Source organism: Sorex fumeus, unplaced genomic scaffold (assembly GCF_029834395.1).
Source record: "Sorex fumeus unplaced genomic scaffold, SorFum_2.1 ptg000021l, whole genome shotgun sequence".
Taxonomy (NCBI): Eukaryota; Metazoa; Chordata; class Mammalia; order Eulipotyphla; family Soricidae; genus Sorex; species Sorex fumeus.
The window spans coordinates 7966051-7989963 of NW_026606078.1; the positions used below are offsets into that span (position 1 = coordinate 7966051).

The 23913-nt window shown below is 35.9% G+C and overlaps 1 protein-coding gene across 1 annotated transcript in view; it reads left to right on the forward strand.

Moving 5' to 3' along the window:
- Positions 1 to 23913, forward strand: part of RYR2 (ryanodine receptor 2) — a 754458-nt gene that overhangs the window by 615995 nt on the left and 114550 nt on the right. Inside the window, exons 72-76 of the mRNA XM_056113587.1 lie at positions 4077 to 4169; positions 5148 to 5318; positions 7568 to 7627; positions 17065 to 17199; positions 22486 to 22598. Of these exons, the coding sequence (XP_055969562.1) occupies positions 4077 to 4169; positions 5148 to 5318; positions 7568 to 7627; positions 17065 to 17199; positions 22486 to 22598 (572 nt within the window). The remainder of the gene's footprint in view (positions 1 to 4076; positions 4170 to 5147; positions 5319 to 7567; positions 7628 to 17064; positions 17200 to 22485; positions 22599 to 23913) is intronic.

A 23913-nucleotide genomic window follows, 5' to 3' on the forward strand; every position in this document is an offset into this window, starting at 1 on the left:
CCAGTAACATTGTGAGACTTGTTATTTGGCATATCAAATGTGTCATGGGTAGCTTGCTAGGCTTTGTCATGTGGACGAGATACTCTCTGTAGCTTGCCAGGCTCTCTGAGAGGGGCGAGGGGTGGAGGAAATGAAGGCAGAAGAATCGAAACTCAGCTCGGTCTGGTTGGCCTCGTCTAAGGTGAACGCCCTACTCGCTGTGATATCGCTACCATATCTGGGGCTGGGCCACAGCACAGCAGGTAGGGCATTTGCCTTGCACGTGGCTTATTCGGCCAACCCAGGTTCAGTTCCTCCATCCCCTCGGAGAGCTTGGCAAGCTACTGAGAGTATCTCGCCCACATGGCAAAGCCTGGCAAACTACCCGTGACATATTCGATATGCCAAACACAGTAACAAGTCTCACAATGGAGATGTTACTGGACCCTCTCAAGCAAATCAATGAACATTGAGAGGACAGTGCTACAGTGCTATCATATCTAACATAACATATTTCTATCAGAAATACTCCTGCCTCAGTTTGATAAGCACTGGGCTAAACTCATATGTTTGTAATACAGGATAGACAGGTTTTTTACTTGTAGAGGCACTATTATAAATTTGTTCTGTTTTCACACATTTATCTCCAATTGAATCTGATCTCACTAACAGCTTAGAAAAAATAAAGCTCCTACTAGATATTCTGTTGATAAGCTCTGTAAATTACCTCTTTAGTGAACTATTTTATATGTTGTAAGGAGGACTATTTATTTTTGTCTGAAAAGTATATTAGCTATAACTGAACCTTGAATGTACCATGTAATTATTTTAATAACTTGCAAAATATGGGTAATGGTAATATTTGGTCCCAATTATTTAAAATGTTTGGGATTTTTGTATCATATGATTCTATGGAACTTTGACAAAGAAACACAAAACACATCCACAGTTGTAAGAAATATGCACACTTAAGGGTATGTGTTCGAGGGCTCTCCAGACAGCTCTGTCTCACTGACCGCATTCAGTGCACTCAAGCTGCTGTGTATGGACTGGATCAGGACAGTGGCTGTTGGCAATGGGCAGGCGAAGGAATAATGATGACCAAGCCAGTTGATGATTAGTTGCTGTTTATTCAGTCTCTCGTCTCTCCCATCTCATGCACTCTTCCTTCCTAGCACCTCATTCCTGGGTCCCAGCTCTCTGGATTCTGCCTCTTCTGCACTCTGGGCCAGTGCTACATCCAGTCCTAGTCAGGTAGCAATATCAACATAAGAAAGCCCTTTCTGGGGCTGGAGCAGTAGCACAGCGGGTAGGGCATTTGCCTTGCACGCAACTGACCTGGGTTCGATTCCCAGCATCTATATGGTCCCCTGAGCACCACCAGGGACAATTCCTGAGTGCAGAACCAGGAGTAACCCCTGTGCATCACCAGGTATGACCCCAAAAGCAAAAAAAAAAAAGAAAAGAAAAAAAAAGGCCCTTTCTGACTGCCCATTTGGCTCAAAGGCTGAAACACCACCTAAGGGTTATTCCAAAGCCCTTCCTGACTGTCCAAGGGCAAAATACTTCCTAAGGTGTTTTTATCCTTTCCTCAGTCCAAAAACTCAATCAACATCTTAATACTAGTTATTTTTGTATGGACACAGTAAGGGATACATTGAGGCTTGTAGGGCAGCTCTCCTGGGAACATCTTGCCACAGACTCAGACTTCAGCACTCAGGTCAGATTAATCATTCCTAACCTTACCAGGGTCTGAATCTAGTTATTACTCTTTGGATCCTGACAGCATTTGTCCATGACCAATCTCTAACTTATATAGTTGAGCATTATGGCACTTTGGCCAGGCCCATTTTGATGCCAGAGTAGCACATAGCTTACCGCTTGCCCTGGTTCCAACCAGTCCCTTGTCAGGACCCTGCTTTTGGAGGTGCTAGGAAGTAAGGGTATCTGAGGCTTAGGTTGAGTGAACAGATGCCCAGGAGAAAAATATCGTTTAAAGTCAAATGACTCCCACATTACAAAAGCATAGCATTTACTGTCTTCTTGTGCCCATACAAAAAGAACATTGTTCTGAATAAACCATGCAAAGGACTTAAGGAGAAGAGAAAAACAATATTTACAAGTCAACAGAGCACAAAGAAAAAAGTTTACAAATAAACACAGAGGAATGGGAGTAACCCAATAAACCTAAACTACCTGAGGCTATGCAGGAAGGACAAAACAATGTTATCCTATACACAGTTTTATTTTTTCAAATATTTCCCACCATCCAGTTTATTTCATTATCTGTTTTTATATAATAACTTTAATATATAATTTAGACTAATTGAAAACAATATTCCAAATTAAATTGACATTTAATTTACGATAGTAAATACTATTTATTGACTGAGTCTGAGGAAATTATCAAACTTAAAACTAAGATGTATATAAAAACATACACTAGGAAAACATACATTAGGAATCAGAAAGCATTTTCTCATTCTTTCTTTCTCCCCACTTCTTTAAAACTTTCTTTCAACAAAACTGTTTTCCCTCAAATACATAATGCATATAATTACACAGAAATGATACATGAACTACATTAAAATACATAAATCATTTGTAATATATCCAAACAAAATTTTGAAATCTAAAGTCCAGGAGTAATAAACTTAAGAAAATTAAAACTACCATTTTCTGTGTGTGTGAAACAAGAAAGTTTTTAAATAAAATTTATTTAGAAAGATCTGAGGGGAAAGGGAAAGAGAAGTTTACGTTCGAGAGAAAACAAGGGCTTCTCCAGAGTGGAAATAAGCAAAGAAATATGGAGACAAGCAAACAAGATACATATTACAGGAAGAAACACTTATATGTTTTCTTATAGATGAAAGTCTTGAACTTCATCAAGCCAAAAAAAAAAATCTGTGAATTTACATGCAAGGCAAAATTTTGAACATGGTTTTAATAATCAGTAATTTTTTAGAATATTTAATGAATCTTGTGGAGTTCATGCCCAATTCAATCAGCTAATCAGTGGCTGAATAAATAGCAGTACTCCTACATAAAAAAAGAATATTTAATGAATCTTTCAATAATAAAATATAACTGTGTGCTTTTGAATCATGTGTTGTTAAAAATTCATATATATTCATATGACTCATATGAGCTATTTCCTAATATTAAAGGTGAAATTATATTAAAAGTCTTCTTAATAGTAAAATTAGAATATTAGTATAAACTAAATTATATTCAGGATTTAGATTTTTGCTATCCTTGCACTTTTTTTATAGTTTTCAAATATCAACCTATTTAGATTGATACTTAGATGCTATTATGAGACTGCTTTATTTGGAGATTTTTCATCTGAAAGAGTATAGCATATGTTAACTTATTTTTTAAAATTGTTTATTTTGACTTTAATTTTGTGTTTGCTTTTTATTTGCCTGTTTTTATGTTTATAAATTAAAAGTGAATAAATTATTTTATGTTATTTGAAAACTAGAAATGTGGAACTTCCATTGTAATTGTATACGCCCTTTGAAAATGTTTGTTTCAGAAGCAACATCTATGCTTTTTGCCAATTGAATGGGAGTTCAAGTAGCCATTCTTGCATTTGTAGATTGCTGTTGCTTAAATTTTGGGGGCCTCAAGTTTCCCATCTTTGAAACTTACACATTTACATCTAGTTCCCAGATGTTTTGCCCCTAGCCAATCTCCCTTCTAGGGTATTCAACAGAAATTGCTTATTTTCACCCGTTGTTCGTCGATTTGCTGGAGCGGGCCCAGTAGTGTCTCCATTGGAGACTTTGTTGTTACTGTGTCTGGCATATCGAATACATCACAGGGGGCTTGCCAGGCTCTGCCGTGCGGGCGAGATACTCTCGGTAGCTTGCCGGGCTCTCCGAGAGGGGCAGAGGAATCGAACTCGGGTCGGCCATGTTGGCTGTGTGCAAGCAAATGCCCTACCGCTGTGCTATCGCTCCAGCTTATTTTCACCATGAATCATAAATTAGTACTCACCTATCTTCATAGAAACATGGGATTATGGGTATCACTAATTACACATACTACCTATCCATATGGTTTTGACTGGAATCTTCTTTGAAATTTCCTAGAATTTCAAGAGGGAAGAGCAGAACTTCGTGGTACAGAATGAAATCAATAATATGTCTTTCCTCATTACTGACACCAAGTCAAAAATGTCAAAGGTATTGCAACAATTTGTTTCCCAGTTCTCTAAATGTCTAAATGTAGCTTTCTTGCATTGGCATGATTTAAGAGATGCTGTTCTCTGGTTTCACAGACACGTTAGAGTACTTAGGAGTGTTTTAACTCTGTGTGGTAAAGCAGGCAGGTACAGAATCAGGTTTTTATGACTTCGGTGAAAATTTGAAGCAACTTTGTGGCAAGAGGGTAATCTTTAGTAAAATCCCTTTAGATTATCCAGATATAGCAGCCAGAGATAATTCCAAATGTTTAGTTAACATTGATTGGTATGATAGATATATTTCCAACAGAGAAGTCTTGGGTCCTTGGGAAACAATCTATTGTAAACATGAATTTTATAATAGTGCTATATATATGTATATATATGTATGTATATGTATGTATATGCTTGTGTGTTGTTGGCAAAGCAAGTATTTCTCAAGACAAAACAGTAATTCGTTCTTAATATTTCTCTTAAGCATTGAAATACGAAGGAACTGAAATTTCAATAAAAGTTCACATACATCTGCTTTTCTAATAGTACAGTGTGCCTTTTTCCCTTTTAGAACTATACAGAAATGCATATCAGTGAATTGTAATGACTTGAAACTTTGAGACTATAGAACAAACATTAGCAAAAGAGGCTTGGAGAGAAAGAGAAAAAGGATCCACAGTTGAATATTCAAAAACAGGGACTAGAGGGGTTAGAGAGATAATACAGTGAGCAGGCTACATGCCTTGAAGGCATAGACCTGGGTTTGATCCCTGGCTCTCCATTTGGTTCCCCTAGTATCTTCAGGAGTGATCCCTTAGGGTAGGAGTAAATCCTGAGCTCCACTGAATGTTAGCCCCTAAAGAAAAACAAAATAGGAAGTAGGGAAATGAGGGAGATGAAACCACTGCAGGTTAGGAAAATTTTGTAATTCTGTATATGAGAAAAAATAGCTCACAGATTGTAACACTTAATTCTTTTTCATTAGGCAGCTGTTTCTGATCAGGAAAGGAAGAAAATGAAGCGCAAAGGAGATCGCTATTCCATGCAGACCTCTCTTATTGTAGCAGCTTTGAAGCGCTTGTTGCCCATTGGATTAAACATTTGTGCCCCAGGAGATCAGGAGCTCATTGCTCTTGCCAAAATGCGATTTAGTATGGTAAGACTGTTTTTTTTTCCCTACCAGTGATAATGATCATTTTATGTCCAGACTCTGAGCTGTTCAGACTCTTAACTCGCTGCTTTATGTCAATATTTGATTTGCATTCAAGGTTACAGTACAAAGTCTTTCTGTAAAGGTTCTAAGACTCAGATGCAATGACTGTCGATTTTTCCTATTACTATTTTAACAATTCTAAATTATGTTAATATCCTTCAGAAATATTTAAAATCCAAATATAGAAGACTTAAAGAAGTCACTGGTAGTCTAAAAAATGAATTTCAGGGGCTGGAGCAATAGCACAGCGGTAGGGCATTTGCCTTGCACGCAGCCAACCCAAGTTCAATTCCCAGCATCCTATACGGTCCCCCAAGCATCGCCAGGAATAATTTCTGAGTGCATGGGCCAGGAGTAACCCCTGTGCATCACCGGGTGTGACCCAAAAAGCAAAAAAAAATGAATTTCATATAAACTACTATGTAAGACCGATGGTAAGAGGTATCTTCAAGTTTTCACAGTGTGATTGGGTCAATATTAGAAGTGTGGTTCATCACACTGACTGTGATTAGATAAAGTGTATCTTTTACATTGGCAGTTCAGATTTGCAAGCATGAAGAATTAAATTCTCAAGAATTCCTTATAGCTCCTATTTTTTCTTCATTCTGCCAAAATGAGATTGCTGCTTTATACTTATGTAAATTGAAAGATATATTGTCTTCACCGTGATCCCATGTCAAGGGGTCCTCTATCCACAGAGTTTGATATCCTAACATGAGCAGATTGTCTGGAGATTGTGCAGCAAGGACTGTACAAGGGTAGATCTGTCAGTTGTTCTCTACTACCTGTTCCTCGGGTTATGTTTTGTGTTATTACCAAATCATAGGTGATGTTACTAAGTAATAAAATTATTCAGTGATTTCAGAGAATTGCTAAGGCTATTTCAAAGATTCTGGAGACATACTTTTGACTGAACCCTCGGGAACATGTTTCTGTTCTCCATCTTTTTGTGAAGCAAAATTAAGTTATATTTTTGCTTTATAATGAGTCAGAGCTTGGCTTGAAAATAAACCATCACAAGAAACCCCAAACTTGTTATGAGAACCCCCCTCCCCAATTTGTGACTTTTTAAATTTTAATCACCATGAGATAGTTACAAAGCTTTCATGATTGAGTTTCAGTGATACAATGACCAAACATCCATCCCTCTATCAGTGTACATTTTCTACCACCAATGTCCCCAATGTCCCTCCCATCACCCCCACTTCACCCCATCCTCTGTCTCTATGGCAAGCACTTTCCTTTTAACTCTCTCTTTCTACTTTTGGGCATTATGGTTTGCAATATAGAAACTGGGAGGCCATCATGCTTGGTCCTTTGTCTACTTTCAGCACACACCTCTCATCCTGAACGATCCCTCCAACCATCATTGACTTTAGTAGTCCCTGTTCTATCCCAGTTTCCTTCTCCCCCAACTCATGAGGCAGGCTTTCAATCATGGAGCAATCCTCCTAGCTCTTGTCTCTGCTATATGTGTGTTAGTCTCTGTACTATGTTATTTTATATTCAACAAATGAGTACAGTCATTCTATGTCTTTCCCTTTCTTTCTGACTCATTTCAACTCAGCATGATACTCTCCATGTCCCTCCACTTCTAAGCAAATTTCATGACTTCATCTTCATTCTAATAGCTGCATAGTATTCCATTGTGTAGATATATCAAAGTGTCTTTAACCAGCCATCTGTTCCCGGGCACTTAAGTTGTTTCCAGATTCTGGCTATTGTGAACTGTGCTGCAATGAACATACAAGTGCATATGTCATTTCTGCTGTCTATTTTTGAAGCCCGTGGGTATATTGCTATAAGTGATATTGTTGGGGTATATGGAAGCTCAATTTCTAGCTGTTTGAGGAATGCTCATATTGTTCTGCAAAAAAGGTTGGATCAATCAACATTCCCACGAACAGAGAAGGAGACTCCCTTTCTCTCCACATCCACACCAGCATTGGTTGTTTTTGTTCTTTTTGATGTGTGCCAGTCTTTGTGGTGTAAGATGATATCTCATTGTTGTTTTGATTTGCATCTCCCTGATTATTGGTGATGTAGAGCATTTTTTCATGTGGGTGGCATATATTAACAGTAATGGTGCTTACTCAGATATGCACTGTTTCAAAAAGGCTTGATTTACTTCTCTTGGTGTGACAGTTGATGTATTGTCAGACTTCTTTCAGTTAATATTTATTTCTTAACAGAAAGACACTGAGGATGAAGTACGAGATATAATCCGCAGCAACATTCACTTACAAGGCAAGGTAAGCCAAAATATGTTCTAAAATACATTCAGTACCTGCAATTTAAAATTGCTTTGCCATAGTACTATAATGTCATTCATCAATTAAAATATAGAAAATAATCAGTAATCATTTTGTTATAGGTAATTTTATATTAAATATTCTTGTTGTATCAAATGTTGAATTTTTAAGGTAGATAGTCAAAGACTGTAAAACTTTGTGAAAACAAAAAGTTACCAATTAAAACAAAGGTTGGACATGTCCTTCATATTTAAAAGGATAAGACTCTTAGTACATGGTGACAGGTGTGAAAGAATTTAAAATTTTACATGTAGTAATGCACAAAAACTATGCAATTAAGAGTCATTAGTACATATGATATATTGAAAATTATTGTTTTAGAAATTAATTTTTTAGGAAGCTGAATGCATATTTAGAAGAGAAACATGAATGGAAACTAAGATGTACATATATTTTTCTGGTATGTGAAAGACTTTCTTTAAGTGGTTATGTAGCCTTATATGTATGGGCTTATATTTTTGGATTTTTGTACTACTGGATAAATTATCCATTTCCTTGGAGAGTCCATTGCATAACATAAGAAGTCAAACTAGCCAATATTTTCACTCAGTCTCTTTTCTTTTTATAAGGTCCCCTTTTTAAGACATTTTTATTTTGTTATGAAAATATTTAAATGATAAAAAGACATAACTACTATATTCAATAGATGGACATCTTAATGTTAAAATGTCTCTTCTTAAAACCTAAACCAATTTTTTTCTTTCAGTATTTTGGATTATAGCATGATAATATGACTTGTGCCTTTATAATAGTCACAATGATAAAATATTTATTTAGAGCAAATTTTATGTGCACCAAGTCATGCATTTAGTAACACTTTTCCAGAGGAGGAGATTAATTCCTAATTGAGGATGATCTTTTTTCATCAATAAAGGATGTTGGCCATTTGAAATAATCTATAAAAATCTCCACTGAATTGCAAACAAGGAATTTATTTGGTATTTAAGTAGATTTTATATCTCTAAGGTCATCACTAGTGGGTAGAGACAGGAAATGTTCATTTCCTTTAAGAAAAAGTTTACAAAGGTCTAGCCATTGCCATGCCCAGCACCATTCAGCTAGACCCTAGTGTGAGGTTCTCATTACCAAACCCATAGTCCCAATAGCCAAACCCCCCAGTACCAAACCCAGAGTCTCAGTACCAAATTCACTACTGCAAAACTCAGAGCCAATTAGAAATATTTCTAATTTCAGGCACATTCCAGTGTACACCCAGAGCAGGCCAACTGATCCAGAGCTCTAGGATGAGTTCTAAAACTTTGGGGTCAGACCTGCACACAGCCTCCAAGGAACTTGTTAAGACGAGGCCAATCTAGAAGATACAGAGCCCCAAGGCGAACGTATTCTTGGGAAACAATTTACACCACACCACTGGTGAGAAACACACTGGAATAGGACTGGCCAGTGTCACACCCTTCAGACAACTAAGCATCAGAATACATTAAAAGCTAAGGAACTCAGTTCAGTCAACAGAGGGTGACAAAAGTCCAGGCAATTCCCAATTACATCAGGTCTTTCTAATCTTCTCAAAGAAGGTGTTGGAACAACAATCCCATTGGTGCTTAATAATCTGAAAACTACATTAAACAGAGAACCAAAAAACTTTAAGATAGACTAATCTAACAAAATGAAGGAATTCAGTAAAATAAAAACAAAAGAGATAAAGGACAAAACAGGGAAAATGGATGGTAAGAATGAGAATGGTAATAACAAAAGAACACTTTTGTCATTGTCATTCAAGGGTGTTTGGGCCTTTCAGTTGTTTAGAGGTGAGGTAATTAAGTCCATCAAAACCACAAGCCAATATTATTGTAAACATTTGACCCAAACTATAGTAAGTAATAAATAAAGAATGCCATATCCAAATAGATAAAGCTGAAGGTAAAATCAGTAAACTCAGATATATGGTGTACAGATCCATCAGGAAAAAGGGAGGCAATAGAAAAAGGAAAAACAAAAAAATCAGAAAATATATGAGAAAAATACCTCAAAATCATTGAAATTCCAAGAGCAGAAGAAAGAGGGAGAAGAGAAGTAAAGTTACTTGAGAGTTAATTGTTGGTAACTTCCCTGAAACACTAGTTCAAGAAACCCAAAAGGTGCCAATCCAATCCAACTGAAACAGACCAGTAAGATGTATTGTAATTAGAATGATAAGAACCAAAGAACGACAGACTCCTTCAAGCAACAAGAGAGAAATAAAACCTCACATACAAGGGAAAAGATATATACAAGGGAAAAGATATAATCACAGCAGATTTTTCTAATGAAACTATAAACAAGAAGGGAATGGAATGGTTTATACAAAGTTTGAATATAAAGAAACTCCAACACTATAGGGTTATCACTTGGAATTGAAGGGGGACAAACATTCTTAGAAAATCATAAGCTAAGGACATTTATAACATCTAAACCAGCTCTGGCAGGGAAACAGAGTATGCAATGTCAAATGGCATAAGCAACTAAATTCCACATACATACATGACCGCAATTTTTTTTTCTTTTTGGGTCACACCTGGCTATGCACAGGGGTTACTCCTGGCTCTGCACTCACGAGTTACTCCTGGCAGCGCTCAGGGGACCATATGGGATGCTGGGAATCGAACCCGGGTCGGCCGCGTGAAAGGCAAATGCCCTACCCGCTGTGCTATCTCTCCAGCCCCCGCAAATTTTTTTATATTAATAATATTTCTAAATGCCAATGAGATAAACTATTCCATAACATGACACGGAGTGACTGGGCAAAAATTCAAGGAAACAAAATTCAACATTCTGTTGCTTCCAAGAGATATAATTCAAATGTCTTGGTAAAAACAGGTTAGCTGGGCCTTAAATAGTACAATGTGTAAGGTCTTACATGCAGCCAACCTACATCCAATCCTCCACACTCCATATGGAGTCCCTGAACCCATCAGGAGAGATTTATGAGTGCAGAGGAGGAGTAAGCCAAGAGTGCAAAGCAAAAACCAAAATAAATAAATAAATAAATAAATGGAACAGGCTTGGAGTGAAAGCTGGAAATATGATCATACAGGTAACAAAACACTGACAAGCATACTTGTATCAGATAGAATAACATTCAAGCTAAAGAAAATTATAAGAGGCATGCCGCCTCTCGGTTAAACGATAAATAGATCAAGAGGTGTTAATATCATCAGCATATATGCAACAAATGAAGGAGAACCAAAGTTTATGAAGAAACCACTAATAAACCTAAGGAGATATCTTAATGGCACAACCTAATAGTAATGGGACATTTTTGTACTCTACTCTCTTCATTAAGTATATTATCCAGACTGGACATCACTGAAGAAAGAGTCTTAAATTAAGAAATGGAAAATCTTTGACTAATAGACATATATAGTACCCTCCACCCACCAGGAGTCCAATTCACATTATTTCTCATACATATGCACCATTCTCCAGGATATATCATATGTTGTCACACAACTCAAGTAATCTCAAAGTCATGAAAATAGGAATCATATCGTGTCTTTTCAGATCATAATGTCATGAAGCACTGTACCACTGTCCTCCCATTGTTCATTGATTTGCTTGAGCGTGCCCAGTAACAGCTCCATTGTGAGTCTTGTTACTGTGTTTGGCATATTGAATACTTCACGGGTAGCTTGCCAGGCTTTGCTGTGCAGGTGAGATACTCTCAGTAGCTTGCCAGGCTCTCCCAGAGGGGCAGAGGAATGGAACCTGGCTCGGCTGGGCCGGCGCGCACAAGGCAAACACTCTACCACTGTGCTATCACTCCGTGAAAGTACACATAATTATAAAAAGAATGGTTTCAAAAGTTTCAACATTTAGAGCCTGAACAACATACTGTTAAATGATGAACTTATCAAAAAGAAAATCAAATACTATATAAAAAATTTCTTGAAACAAATGAAAACACAAGATAGAAAAACTATGGGGCAAAACAAAAGCATTACTAAGAGACAATTTTATAGCAATTCTGGTTTGCAGGAAAGAAGAAAAGGCTAAAATCAATGACTGAACACCACAACTTGGAAATTAGAAAAAGTACAACAAATATTTCCCAAAGTATAAGAATGGAAAGTATTCTCAAAACTTTGGGAATTGTTTGTTGTATTTTTTCTAATATAATAAAGGAAACTATAAAAATCAGAACAGAAATCAATTACATAGAAATCAAGAAAATAATACAAATAATCAAGAAAACCAAGAGCCTTTTTGGAAAGAATTTAAAAAATTGACAAGCCATTCACTACACTCACAAAAAAACATGAGAGAAAATATCCAAACACATTGGGTCATAGGTGAAATGGGAGGAATTACTACATATCAAAAATATAAAAACCTGTTATAATCTAGCATAATAAATTACTAAGAAGAACTTTATTCCACTAAGCTGGAAAACCTAAAAGAAATTAATGAATTCTTAGAATCACAAATTTCTCATAATTGAATCAGGAGGAATTAAGTCACCTGAACAAACCAATCATGGGAAAGGAAATTGAAAAAGTAATTAAAAATATCCCAAGGATAAAAAGTCTTTGTACAGATAAGTCATTGTTGAATTTTATAAGTATTCAAAGAAGACCTACTACCTATTATCCTCAAATTGTTCCAAAATAAGTAACAGGAATTCTTCCTAAAGCCTTCTATGATGCCAACAGTACCATAATTCAAATCAGATAGAGATACTACTTAAAAAGATATAGCTTATATCAAAATGAATCTTCTATATAAAGATTCTCAACAAAGTCTTAGCAAACTAATGCCAACAGTATATCAAAAGTTTCATATTTGACTGTTATCAAGTGGTATTCATTCCAAGGTTGCAAGAATGGTTCAATAGACAGAAATTGATGATTAATATGATGTGTCATATCAACAAAAGAGAATAAAAAACTAAGATCATGTCAACAGGTGCATAAAAAGCTTTTCACAAGATTTAGTATCCACTCATGGTAGAATTCTTAAGATTTCTAAAGTTACCTACAACAGACCTACAGTTAACACTATATTCAAAGGCCAAAAATCCTGAAAGCCTTCAATTTTCAGCAAAAAGCAAGAATTTCAACTTTCCCCACTTTTATTTTTATTTATTTATTTATTGAATCACTGTGAGAAAAGTTACAAAGCTTTCAGGTTTAAGTCTCGGTCATGCAATCATCAAACATATTTCCCTTCACCAGTACTTATTTCTCACCACCAAGAACCCCAATATACCCCCTCCCAACCCTCCCAATACCTGTGAGGCAGATGAATTCTAGTTAACACTCTATCTACTTTGATTAGATTCATTGTTTTGACAAAAGATGCACCATTATTATTTAGAGTTTACACCCCAAAATCAGACCTGCTGAAAAGGCATTGTGAAATAATTTGTTTTCTGCAGCTGGTTACAAGAACCAAATGATGTCATGAGGCCACTATTGCAGCCGCGCGCTTTGGATTTCTGATATTTTACTTATTAAGCCTGGAAGTATTTCTGCCGAGAGTCAGATAATTATAAGATTGGCTTCTGTGGCTCTGGAGCCATGACCGTGCCGGAGAGCCACTCATTGGGGGCAACTCATGACCTCGGTAGGGCGTGAAGGACGAGTTGGGAACACCCCCCTTCCCAAGAGGTTTCAGTTGCCCTGTCATGGCCGGCTCATACCTGGCTTTCCAAAAAGCTCCGAGGTGGCCATCATCTTGCTGTCCACCCCACTTTTATTCCTTGAACCAGAAATCAAGGTAAAGAGAGAGATTCCAATTGGATAAAAAAGCTAAACTGTCTCTTTTTACCAATGACTTGATGATATATGTAGACAACCTTAAATATAGCACCAGAATTTTCTTAGAAGTAACAAATAAGCATAACAAAGTAGCAAACTACAAAATACACACAAAATATTTTACATTTCTTTTGAATTATTTAATATTTTGGTTTTGGGATCACATCCAGTGATTTTTAGGAATCACTCCTGGCTCTGCACTCAGGAATTACTCATGGCAATGGGCAGTGCATAGGGGACCATTTGGGATGCTGGGGTTCAAACCAGGATTAGCTGCATGCAAAGCAATTGCCCTACCAGATGTACTATCACTCCACCCCCAAGTTTTGCATTTGTGCATGCAGATAATGAACTAGAAGGGAAAAAAAACAGTATCATTCACTATAACTTCTAGGAACATCTACCTTGAAATCAATTTCACAAAGGATATGAAAGTCCTGTACAACAAAATTATATCATTACTAATAAAATTGAAGAGGGCCCCAGGAATTGGTAAAATATTTCATGTTCGTGGATTAGAAGAATTAACATTGACAAAATTACCATTTTACCAAAGCACTAAGATTACTCAAGTCTCCATCAAAATTCTGATGACATTCTTCAATGACTTAGAACAAATTCTAATTGTATAAAACCTTGTTTGGAGGTGCTAGCAGGGGAGCGCAGCTACTCGTCTACCCTCGACCAGAGACAGGTTCATCTCTATTTAGGGAAGGCCGTCCTCTTCCACTGATCCCACAGCTTTGGGAGGGATGCACATGGAATTGTGAGGGAGGAAGGGGACACCCGCCTAGCCAGCCAGATCAGCTGAATCAACCCTGGCGATCAATGTGGGGAGTGATTGAACAGCAGCAGGGCATTTGCCTTGCCTGCAGCCAGCTTGGCTAGCCGAGTTTAATTCCTCCACTCCTCTCAGAGAGCCCGGCAAGCTACTGAGACTATCTCGCCCACACGACAAAGCCTGGCAAGCCACCCGTGACATCTTCAATATGTCAAACACAGTAACAACAAGTCTCAAAATGGAGACGTTACCAGCTCGCTCAAGCAAGTCGATGAACAACGGGAGGACAGAGTAAAACCTTAAATATCCTGAAATAGATGAAACATTCCTGAGGGAAAAAAAGAGATAGGGGGTTTTTCAATCCCATCTTTAAATTGTACTATGCTCTTAAACACAAATAGACTTTCAGACCAATGGAATGAAATTAAGAGCCCAAAGTTAAACCTCAGATCTATGGACAGTTACAATATGACAAAAATTTGGCTATTTGAAGTGGGACCAGGAAAGCCTCTTTAACAAATAGTGTTGGGGAAACCACATGCTGATTGGCCAGATGTGAAAATAATGAAACTGGAACTGTATTTCACACCATTCACGAAAGGTAACTCAAAAGTGAATTAAAGATCTGGAGGTTAAACTATAATCCAAAATACACATTGAAACATAAAGAAATGAAACACTCTAGGATATGAACCTCATAGGTATATTTAAATAATTTAACTCCAGAGATAACAATAAAATATTTATATATAGATGGGTGTTTATACATAAACTCAAAAAGGTTCTGCATGAAAAAATAAACTCATACTGAAATAAAGATATCCTACTCAATGGGAGGGAATGAATGCACACAAAACATCAGATAAAGAGTTAATTTCCAAGATTATATAGAACACAGAGCTGCTCACAAAAAAAGATCCAATAAATCCATTTTAAAAAGGTGTGGAGAGGATACGAATAGACACTTCCCCCAGTAAAGCATGCAGATGGCTAGTAGGTACCTGGATAAAGAAAGATAAAGAAAAATATGTTTTTCAGGAGCTGGTGATAAAGTTGTATCTTGAATAAAAATTAAATTGTTCATTATATTCTAGAGGTTTCAGAACTTCTAGCAATACTCTGGTAAATTTATGTCCTGTTTGGGGGTTGGGAAGAAAAAGTTGAGCTGAAAATGAAAGATATTTAAAATAAATATTTCACTTCTAGATGATGTATAGGTAATGATTTTACATTTTTTATTTTTGATATTTTATTCTATATTTTTTTTCCTCTGTTGTAGTTAGGCATACATATTATAGAGATAGATAGGCTTACAAATTGTCTTTTTTTTCAACTCCTTGAATATTATGAAATTGTATGACTAGTAATCCTGGAGACAGGGAAATTAATAACTTATTGACAATAATAAAAACTTGACTCATTTTCTCAAAAATTCATACTGAATCTAGCAGAGATAAACATAGTCCTCAAATGAGAAATAATAACAAGGGACAAATGGCATTTACAAATCACTCAGTGTATAAAGTCTATGTTTGTCTATAGAGGAAACTTATTTTTGACATCTCCATTTCAGTCAGTACTTTGGGTTTGGAGATGCGACTCAGTGGTAGAGAGTGATTCTTCAAGTCTGAACTAAAAAACAATCAAACTGTATTTTTCTAGTTAGAAATTGCAGGATCATAAATTACTTTTACTTATTTTTTGTTATCTTCATAATTCTCAATTTTATGTAGGAGAAATGAGATAACAAAATTGATTCGCTATTTTTATTCATGTAGGTATTCTATATTTGTTTGGATAAATGTGTTTTTTAGTTTGTTTTGTTTGGGATCCACACCTGGCAATGCTCAGCGACATTCCTAGCTCTGCACTCAGGGATGACTCCTGGCAGTGTTCAGGGGACTTGTATGGGATGCAAGGGATCAAACCTGGATGGCTGCATGAGAGACAAACACCCAATTCACTTTCTTATGCGAAGATGCTTACATTTGTGTGTATAATTTATAATAACCTTTACTAAATTCACACACGCTTAAGTATAATTTTTCATATTGAAAACTTGCCATTATCAAAACATGGTGTATAGTTTCCTTTAATATGATCTGATATACATAATTGATTTATATTAATTGACACCTATATTTCAGTAAGACTAAGTTCTTTTGTACTGCCACTCTGTTTATCAATGTATATAATTCTATATTGTTGTCTGTGTAAGTATGTAAGTCTTTTAATGTGTGTTGACTAAAGAAAAAGACAAAAGATTGCTTTGCCTATTTCCTTTCTCTTCCTCCAATTCAGCCTTAGAACCTAAGTGAAACTTCACTTATTTAAGGGCAATTCTCTTCAATAACCAATTATCAGACTAAATTAAGTCTCTCTCTCTCTCTTTCTCTCTCTCTCTCTCTTTCTCTCTCTCTCTCTTTCTCCTTTTTCTCTCTCTCTCTCTTTCTCCTGTTCTTTCCTTCTTTGTTGACAGCCTCCAAAGCAGTGTTCAGGGGCCCCAAGGCCATTCCTGGGGATATTCGATATTCAACCAGTTTAGTTACTGGTGCCTGGCATTATTCTGTGCATGCAAAACATGTGCCTTTGGTCCCTGTGCATCTCCCTGCCCACAGACTAGGTTGAACTTTTAATTTTATTTTTAGTATCCCTCATCCTCCTCATCATAATTACAAATACTTGCTTAATGTCTATCTCACTAGTGACAAGTTTCATGAGTATGCATAGTGAGTTCATACTGTAGAAAGCTCAATGAATTCTTAAAGATCTATTCTAGGAGATCTGCTACATTAAATATTTTTTCAAAAACATTACATTTCCTTTTTATTTTTTTACAGTTGGAAGATCCTGCTATTAGATGGCAAATGGCTCTTTACAAAGATTTACCAAACAGAACCGAAGATACTTCAGATCCTGAAAAGACAATAGAGAGAGTATTGGATATAGCAAATGTGCTTTTTCATCTTGAACAGGTTCGGTTTTATGTTCGTTCAACCACATTTGATTTACAAAAATATATTTACAATATATATATACAAAATATATATACAAAATATATATACAAATATATACAAAATATATGTACAAAAATATATTTAAAATATATTTAGTTTGTTAAAATATTAACTATGAGTGTGTTAATTTATTAACTATGAACTGAAAACTATATATGGGATCAGTATAGGATATATAAAGGATATGTAACTTGTAAATCCCTGACATCTAAACACAATTTCCAAGTATATGATGATTGTAACAAGAGAAAGATTATGTCTTTTGGTATACTAATGCTTTTATTATAATTAAATTTTTTCTATATCTATCCAAATTAGAAGTATTGAGTAATTTATTTTAAGTAATTATAACAAAATGTTCAGGAATTATAGACCATTTCAAATATTTTATTTTTGTGTTATTTTTATTAATCTTCAACACATGTTTGAGACAATATTGCTCACTTTTAATATTAGAAATTTTTTCTTACTTGCTTAAGATTTTCTCTTATTAGGTTAATTTTTAGAATAATATAATTCTTTCTCTGTGGTAAGCAATAAAGAAAAATGCAATGCAATGGAGTTAAAGTTATGTGAAAATACTGTCTTTGTATAATTTTAGTTGTATCCTATTTTAAACAGTAAAATGGATTTTCTTGTTTATTTTCTTTGTTCAGGAATACCAAAACTAATAATAATTGAAGTATTATGCGTAGTGGGGTCATATATTTATGTTAGGAGTCTTCTAACTTAGGCAAACTATCCACAGCGCAGAAGCATTATCTCTATTTCGTATGTGGTCCAGTTAGCATTATAACACTGGAGAAGAGAATATAGATGAACTCAACACTGTAAACTGTCATTCAATGGTCTTTATGACAAGACATCTCTACTTTATAGTTGGTTATTTTGCACTGACTGCCATGAAATAAAATACCATGTATCATATCAAGAAATATGTCACCTAAATGTTTTGTGGAACGCATTAATGTGTTAATAATTAAACTCTTTTCTATGATTTCTATTTTTTCTTTTCATCTAATGATATCCCACTCTCCCATTATTCAAATTTCCTAAAAAATGTTTCTCTAATGCCATGAAACTGTCATCATGCCCAATCAGACTTAACTTCAATATTCTCAAACCTATGGCTATTGACTTATATTGCACGGTGGGTAGGGCGTTTGCCTTACACGCGACCGACCCAGGTTTGGTTCCTTCATCCCTCTTGGAGAGCCTGGCAAGCTACTGAGATTATCCCACCCACACAGCAGAGCCTGGCAAAGTTCCTGTGGCGTATTCGATATGCCAAAAACAGTAACAAGAAGTATCCCAATGGAGACGTTACTGGTACCTGTTCGAGCAAATCCATGAACAATGGGAGGACAGTTCCAACAACACAATAAATAATATAATATAATACAGATTTTACAACTTAATCTTTTCCTAAATATTTCTGTAATAGCTTTGTTAAAATTAATTTTTATTTGCAAAGTAATTTACAAAGTTTTCCATTATATTGTTGTTTCAAGCAATTAGTTTTTCAACAACATCAGTGTGACCTTCCGTTCACCAATATCCCCAATTTTCCTCCCAATCCCTTCCTGCCCCCTCTTGGGCACAAAACAAATTTATTTTATATATCTTGTTCCAACAAAACTTTACGAAATGACAAATAGAATGATCAGAAACTGTATCAGTAAGAGTCATTTTGTCACTACTATATGATTTTGATCTATATAAGTAAAAAAATTTAAAACAATTTAATGCAATAGCTTAAAATACCTATTCTCATTTATATATATAAATTTTCAGCTCTGGAATCTAAACTATATTACCTTAAATTTTATTTATAATTGATCTGAGTAGGGTAATAATTATATCTCACCTGTTTCTAATAAAACTTTTAAAGCAATCCTACATTAATATTTTTTTCGAATTTACATGGAATCTGAAAAGCCTACATAGGCAAAGTTTTCTCCTACACATAATATAATCACTGTGGTTTACACAGTTGTTCATGATAATTTGTTACAGGCGTCAATATTCCAACGCCAATCCCACCACCATTACACCTTCCTTCCACCATTGTGTCCAGTGTTCCCAACCACCCCTTAAGCCTGCCTCCATAGCCAACCCTCAGTAATTTGTTATGTTACAAGTTATCAATAATTTTGCTAACAGAATGATCAAAAATTTACTTAGAAGAAAAAATAAAATAAAATAAAAAACTTAATTCAATAGTTAAAAAAATAAAGAAGAAAAATAGTATTGTTGTGTCTCACCATGAAGACATTAAATCCTTGCATGAGAGATTAAGATCTTGTTACAGGTTAAACTGTCCGTGTTTGTGCTCGTTAATCAAGATTGGTTGCTGTCTGTGTTACATCCATCCAATCTTGCGTGCTAGTACTGATTTATTAGTTTGTAGAGATTGAGATGTCATGGCGGTACACTCCAGAAAGTCCAAAATTTTTAAGGTGATGTTATATCTGGAGTTAAATTTATAACTGAGTGGTGGCTTTGTGGGGTGGGTATGACCACTGGAGCTTCTCAAAATACTAGGAAGGAAGCTCCTCCTGACTCAGAAAAGCCTGGAGATTTCAGTCACAAAACCCACATATTTGATACTTTCAAGACATCAGTTTCTGGGTGAGGCTGTATTCTTTGAGACAGTAGAGTGCAGCTGGAGGCATGCCAGTGATTTTGGATTGTCTAGTTACCATCAGTGCTCCTTTTTGCCTACAGTAGTGCTCCCAAAGCGCTCCCATAGTGCTTCATGTCTGAGGAGGTCACAGGTGCAGTACATGGGAGTTGTGCTGGGTGTATGCATGGCCACCCTGGCATGAAGTTCTGCAACCACCCCACAAGACCACCATCACTCTTGCCCCAGCCCCTGGGGCCACTGCTGTAGCTGCAGTAGTCATGCTTTTGGCCATGCAACTGCAACTGGTGCCACTCTGTAATAGTTTTACAAAATAGTAAATATATAGAAATATTCATCAATCAGTAGATGACAAATTTGTTGTTATGGAATTTTAAGTGATATATCTGATATAATTATTTTCAGAAATAAGTTAACAAATTTTAAATAAATGACTTTTAGATAACTACTTATGGCACTATTACTCTACAATCAGTTTATTTTTGTCTTTTAAAAAATTAAAGAACTGATTTAGAAGTTATTGATAGTTGGGTCTTAGGCATATAATATTTCAACACCAGTGTCAACTTCTATAATTCTTGCTAGTTTTTGTATGTACATCTGAATTTGTCTGGATTTTAAATAACTAAATGTTTTATTGAAATATGATTCTTTCAATGTATTAATTTATTATTTATAAATATATGAAAATATGATCAGTTGTGTCATTGATAAAATAATGCTTTTATTAAGCAGTTTTACTAAGCAGTCATTCCTTTTTTTTTCTTTTGATTTTTGGATCACATCTGGCGATGCACAGAGGTTACTCCTGGTTCTGCACTCAGGAATTACACCTGGTGGTGCTCAGGGGACCATATGGGATGCTGGGAATCAAACCTGGGTCGGCCGCATGCAAAGCAAATGCCCTACTCACTGTGCTATTGCTCCAGCCCCAGCAGTCATTCCTTTCACTAAACATTTATTGGGTACACTTCCAAATTGCAACATTGAATATTAGAGGTGCTGAGAATTGAATCTTGTCACTCAAGTAGTTTATACTCTAGTAGAGAGTGTGGAAACAGAAATATATACTCAAATAATTATATGAGATATATTTCTAGCATATTTTCTGGGCTGGAGCAATAGCACAGTGGTAGGGCATTTGCCTTGCAAACTGCTGGCCCAGCCAAGCCAGGTTCGGTTCCTCTGCCACTCTCCGAGAGCCCAGCAAGCTACCGAGAGTATCTTGCCCGCAGGGCAAAAGCCTGGCAAGCTAGCTGTGACGTATTGGATATGCTAAACACAGTAACAACAAGTCTCACAATGGAGATGTTACTGGGCCCGCTCGAACAAACCAATGAACAATGGGAGGACAGTGCTACAGTGCTACATTCACTTTGCTTAAGTGTTAGTCCCTATTTATTGTCTTGTGTAATCAAAGACTCTAGATATTAATGTTTTGTAATGGCGAAGGTTTTTTCTACCATGTTCACCACGGGATCTTCAATGTCTCTGTCCTTTTTAAAGGTTTGTTATTTATTATTCATGCTGATAAGAATAACTAATTTCTAAAAAAGCTAGTATTTTCAGTTTTGGGTTTCAAAAAGCATAGCTTTAAGTTTAAGTGTATTAGGTCTAGTAAGAAAAAATTACCTTTTATTCTATCTTCATCTACATTATTCTCACAGGATTTCACTTCACTTAATGCAATTATTAAGAAAATTGAAATGAACAATTACCAAAAAAGTATTTAATGATTTTATAGAGGTGAGAGATTGCAGAAATAGTGCTTTCAAATTGTCTAAATTGTTTACTAAAATTTAAGCTTCTGTGGTCTAGCTATTTAAAAGTATTTTATAGACATATTATCTTCATATTATTGCCCTGTACTACAAAGAATAATAAATTTAGTATATGTTTTTAGCTAATACACCATTTTATTTTCTTCCAGAAATCTACATATATATACCGGAGATATGGTCTGGGAAGTACAGTGTTTAATTGCCTAGTGATTACTAATTAGTTTGGAATTACATATTGAATAGATTTCCTTTCTAATATTAAAATATTTTTTCCTTTTGGATATCTAAACACCATTTGCTAAATAAATAACTTGCTTGCATCATTTACTATAACTTCTAAATTCTCACTTATTCTTTTCTAACAATTATTACATATTTTAACATTTCTGCAAAATTAGATTTTTTTCACTCACTCCTAGCATTGTGTTAATGAAGACTTGTCATCTGTATGATATTAAGGAACAGTAGAATTTTCTTCAACTCTCTATTAAGTTCGCAGTGCATCATAAATTATCTAAAAAGTTACACACAAGCAAAAGTATAGTAATTTTGTAAATTAAAACTAAATTAAGAGGATGCAAATACTTGCATAGAGAATGGTTTTATATTTCCTGATTTCACAGATGACATCATTTTGAAATACACAGTAATGAAAAAAATATTCCATTTCTACTAAGGAACATATGTAACATTTAAAACGATTTCAAATTTAGGACATTGGAATTTCAAGTTTTTACTAGAAAAAGTACAGCTGTTTATTGCCATGTTTTAATGACAGCATGGGTTTTAATTTTAGTTTTTTGTCTCTTACTACCTCAGGTGGAACATCCTCAGAGATCTAAAAAGGCAGTCTGGCACAAACTGCTCTCTAAGCAGAGGAAAAGGGCAGTGGTCGCCTGCTTCCGAATGGCTCCTTTATATAACCTGCCAAGGTGAAGTATTTATTTTTTAATAAAGGTAAAGGTAAAGGCCCTCCCGTTGATCGTCGATTTGCTCGAGCGGGCCCAGTAACGTCTCCATTGGAGACTTTGTTGTTACTGTGTTTGGCATATCGAATACTCTCGTAGCTTGCCGGGCTCTCCGAGAGGGGCGGAGGAATCGAACCTGGGTCGGCCATGTTGGCCGCTTGTAAGGCGAATGCCCTACCGCTGTGCTATATTTATAATAAATTAAAGTCGTTCCCCCCAAATATGCCTATAGCACCTACCTTAAACTGAGAGTAATTGTCCCAAGAGCATGATGGAAGAGGTGTACCACTTCTAGTAATACTTACTCGTTTTTGTCCCCTTTTTGGATATTCTTAGATAAATGCAGTTTGTGTTATTGTGATTACATTTTAATTTGGGTGAAGAATTTCTCTCATATGCAGGACTTAAAAATACACAGCAAGGTAGCAACAAAGGGTAAGAGGCAGCATAATAGGAGAATTGATCCTGACAGCTGAATTCTTGTTGATGGCGTAGGCATGGGAAAGGGAGGTTAAAAGGAGAAGGGGTCGTTGAGGAAAAGGATAGGTATACTGGTGATGGAGATGCAACTGGAATCATGTGTGTGAGAGACCATCTTTAATGGTGTGGTACTGTAAGTCATAGAATCTTGATCAACTTAGAAAATGAATAGATAAGTTAATTTGGGGGTAGATATGCTCACATTAGCAGAATTGAGTTATTGGGAGTGCATTCTTAATAGTCTGATTACCTCGATTTGAATCCTGGAACCTTGGCTTATAGCTGTACAACATTAATCAAGCTTCTTAACTGACTTTGCTATCAGCTTCTGTGTCATGAAAGGATTTGCTCAGAGTTTTTCAGATTATTGGGTTAAAGTATGCACAATATTTGGGCCTGAGCTGGTTACAGCGAATGTTACTGGTTCATTCATTTTTTGCTTATTAACAACTGGAGAAAAACATTAATACCAGGTGCGTGCAAGGCAAGCATCTTATCCACTGCTATATATCTCTCTAGCCCTGAGAATATAAATAAATTTGACAGGCCTTTTAATCTTCTCTTCAAGATACAACAGTTGTTAGTACAGAAGTTATGTAGTGTGGGACTGGAGCAATAGCACAGAGAGTAGGGCATTTGCCTTGCACATGGCTGACCCAGGTTCAATTTCCAGCATCCCATATGGTCCCCCAAGCACCGCCAGGAATAATTCCTGAGTGCAGAGCCAGGAGTAACCCCTGAGCATCGCTGGGTATGACTCAAAAAGAAAAAAAAAGAAGTTACACAGTGAGTTCAAATT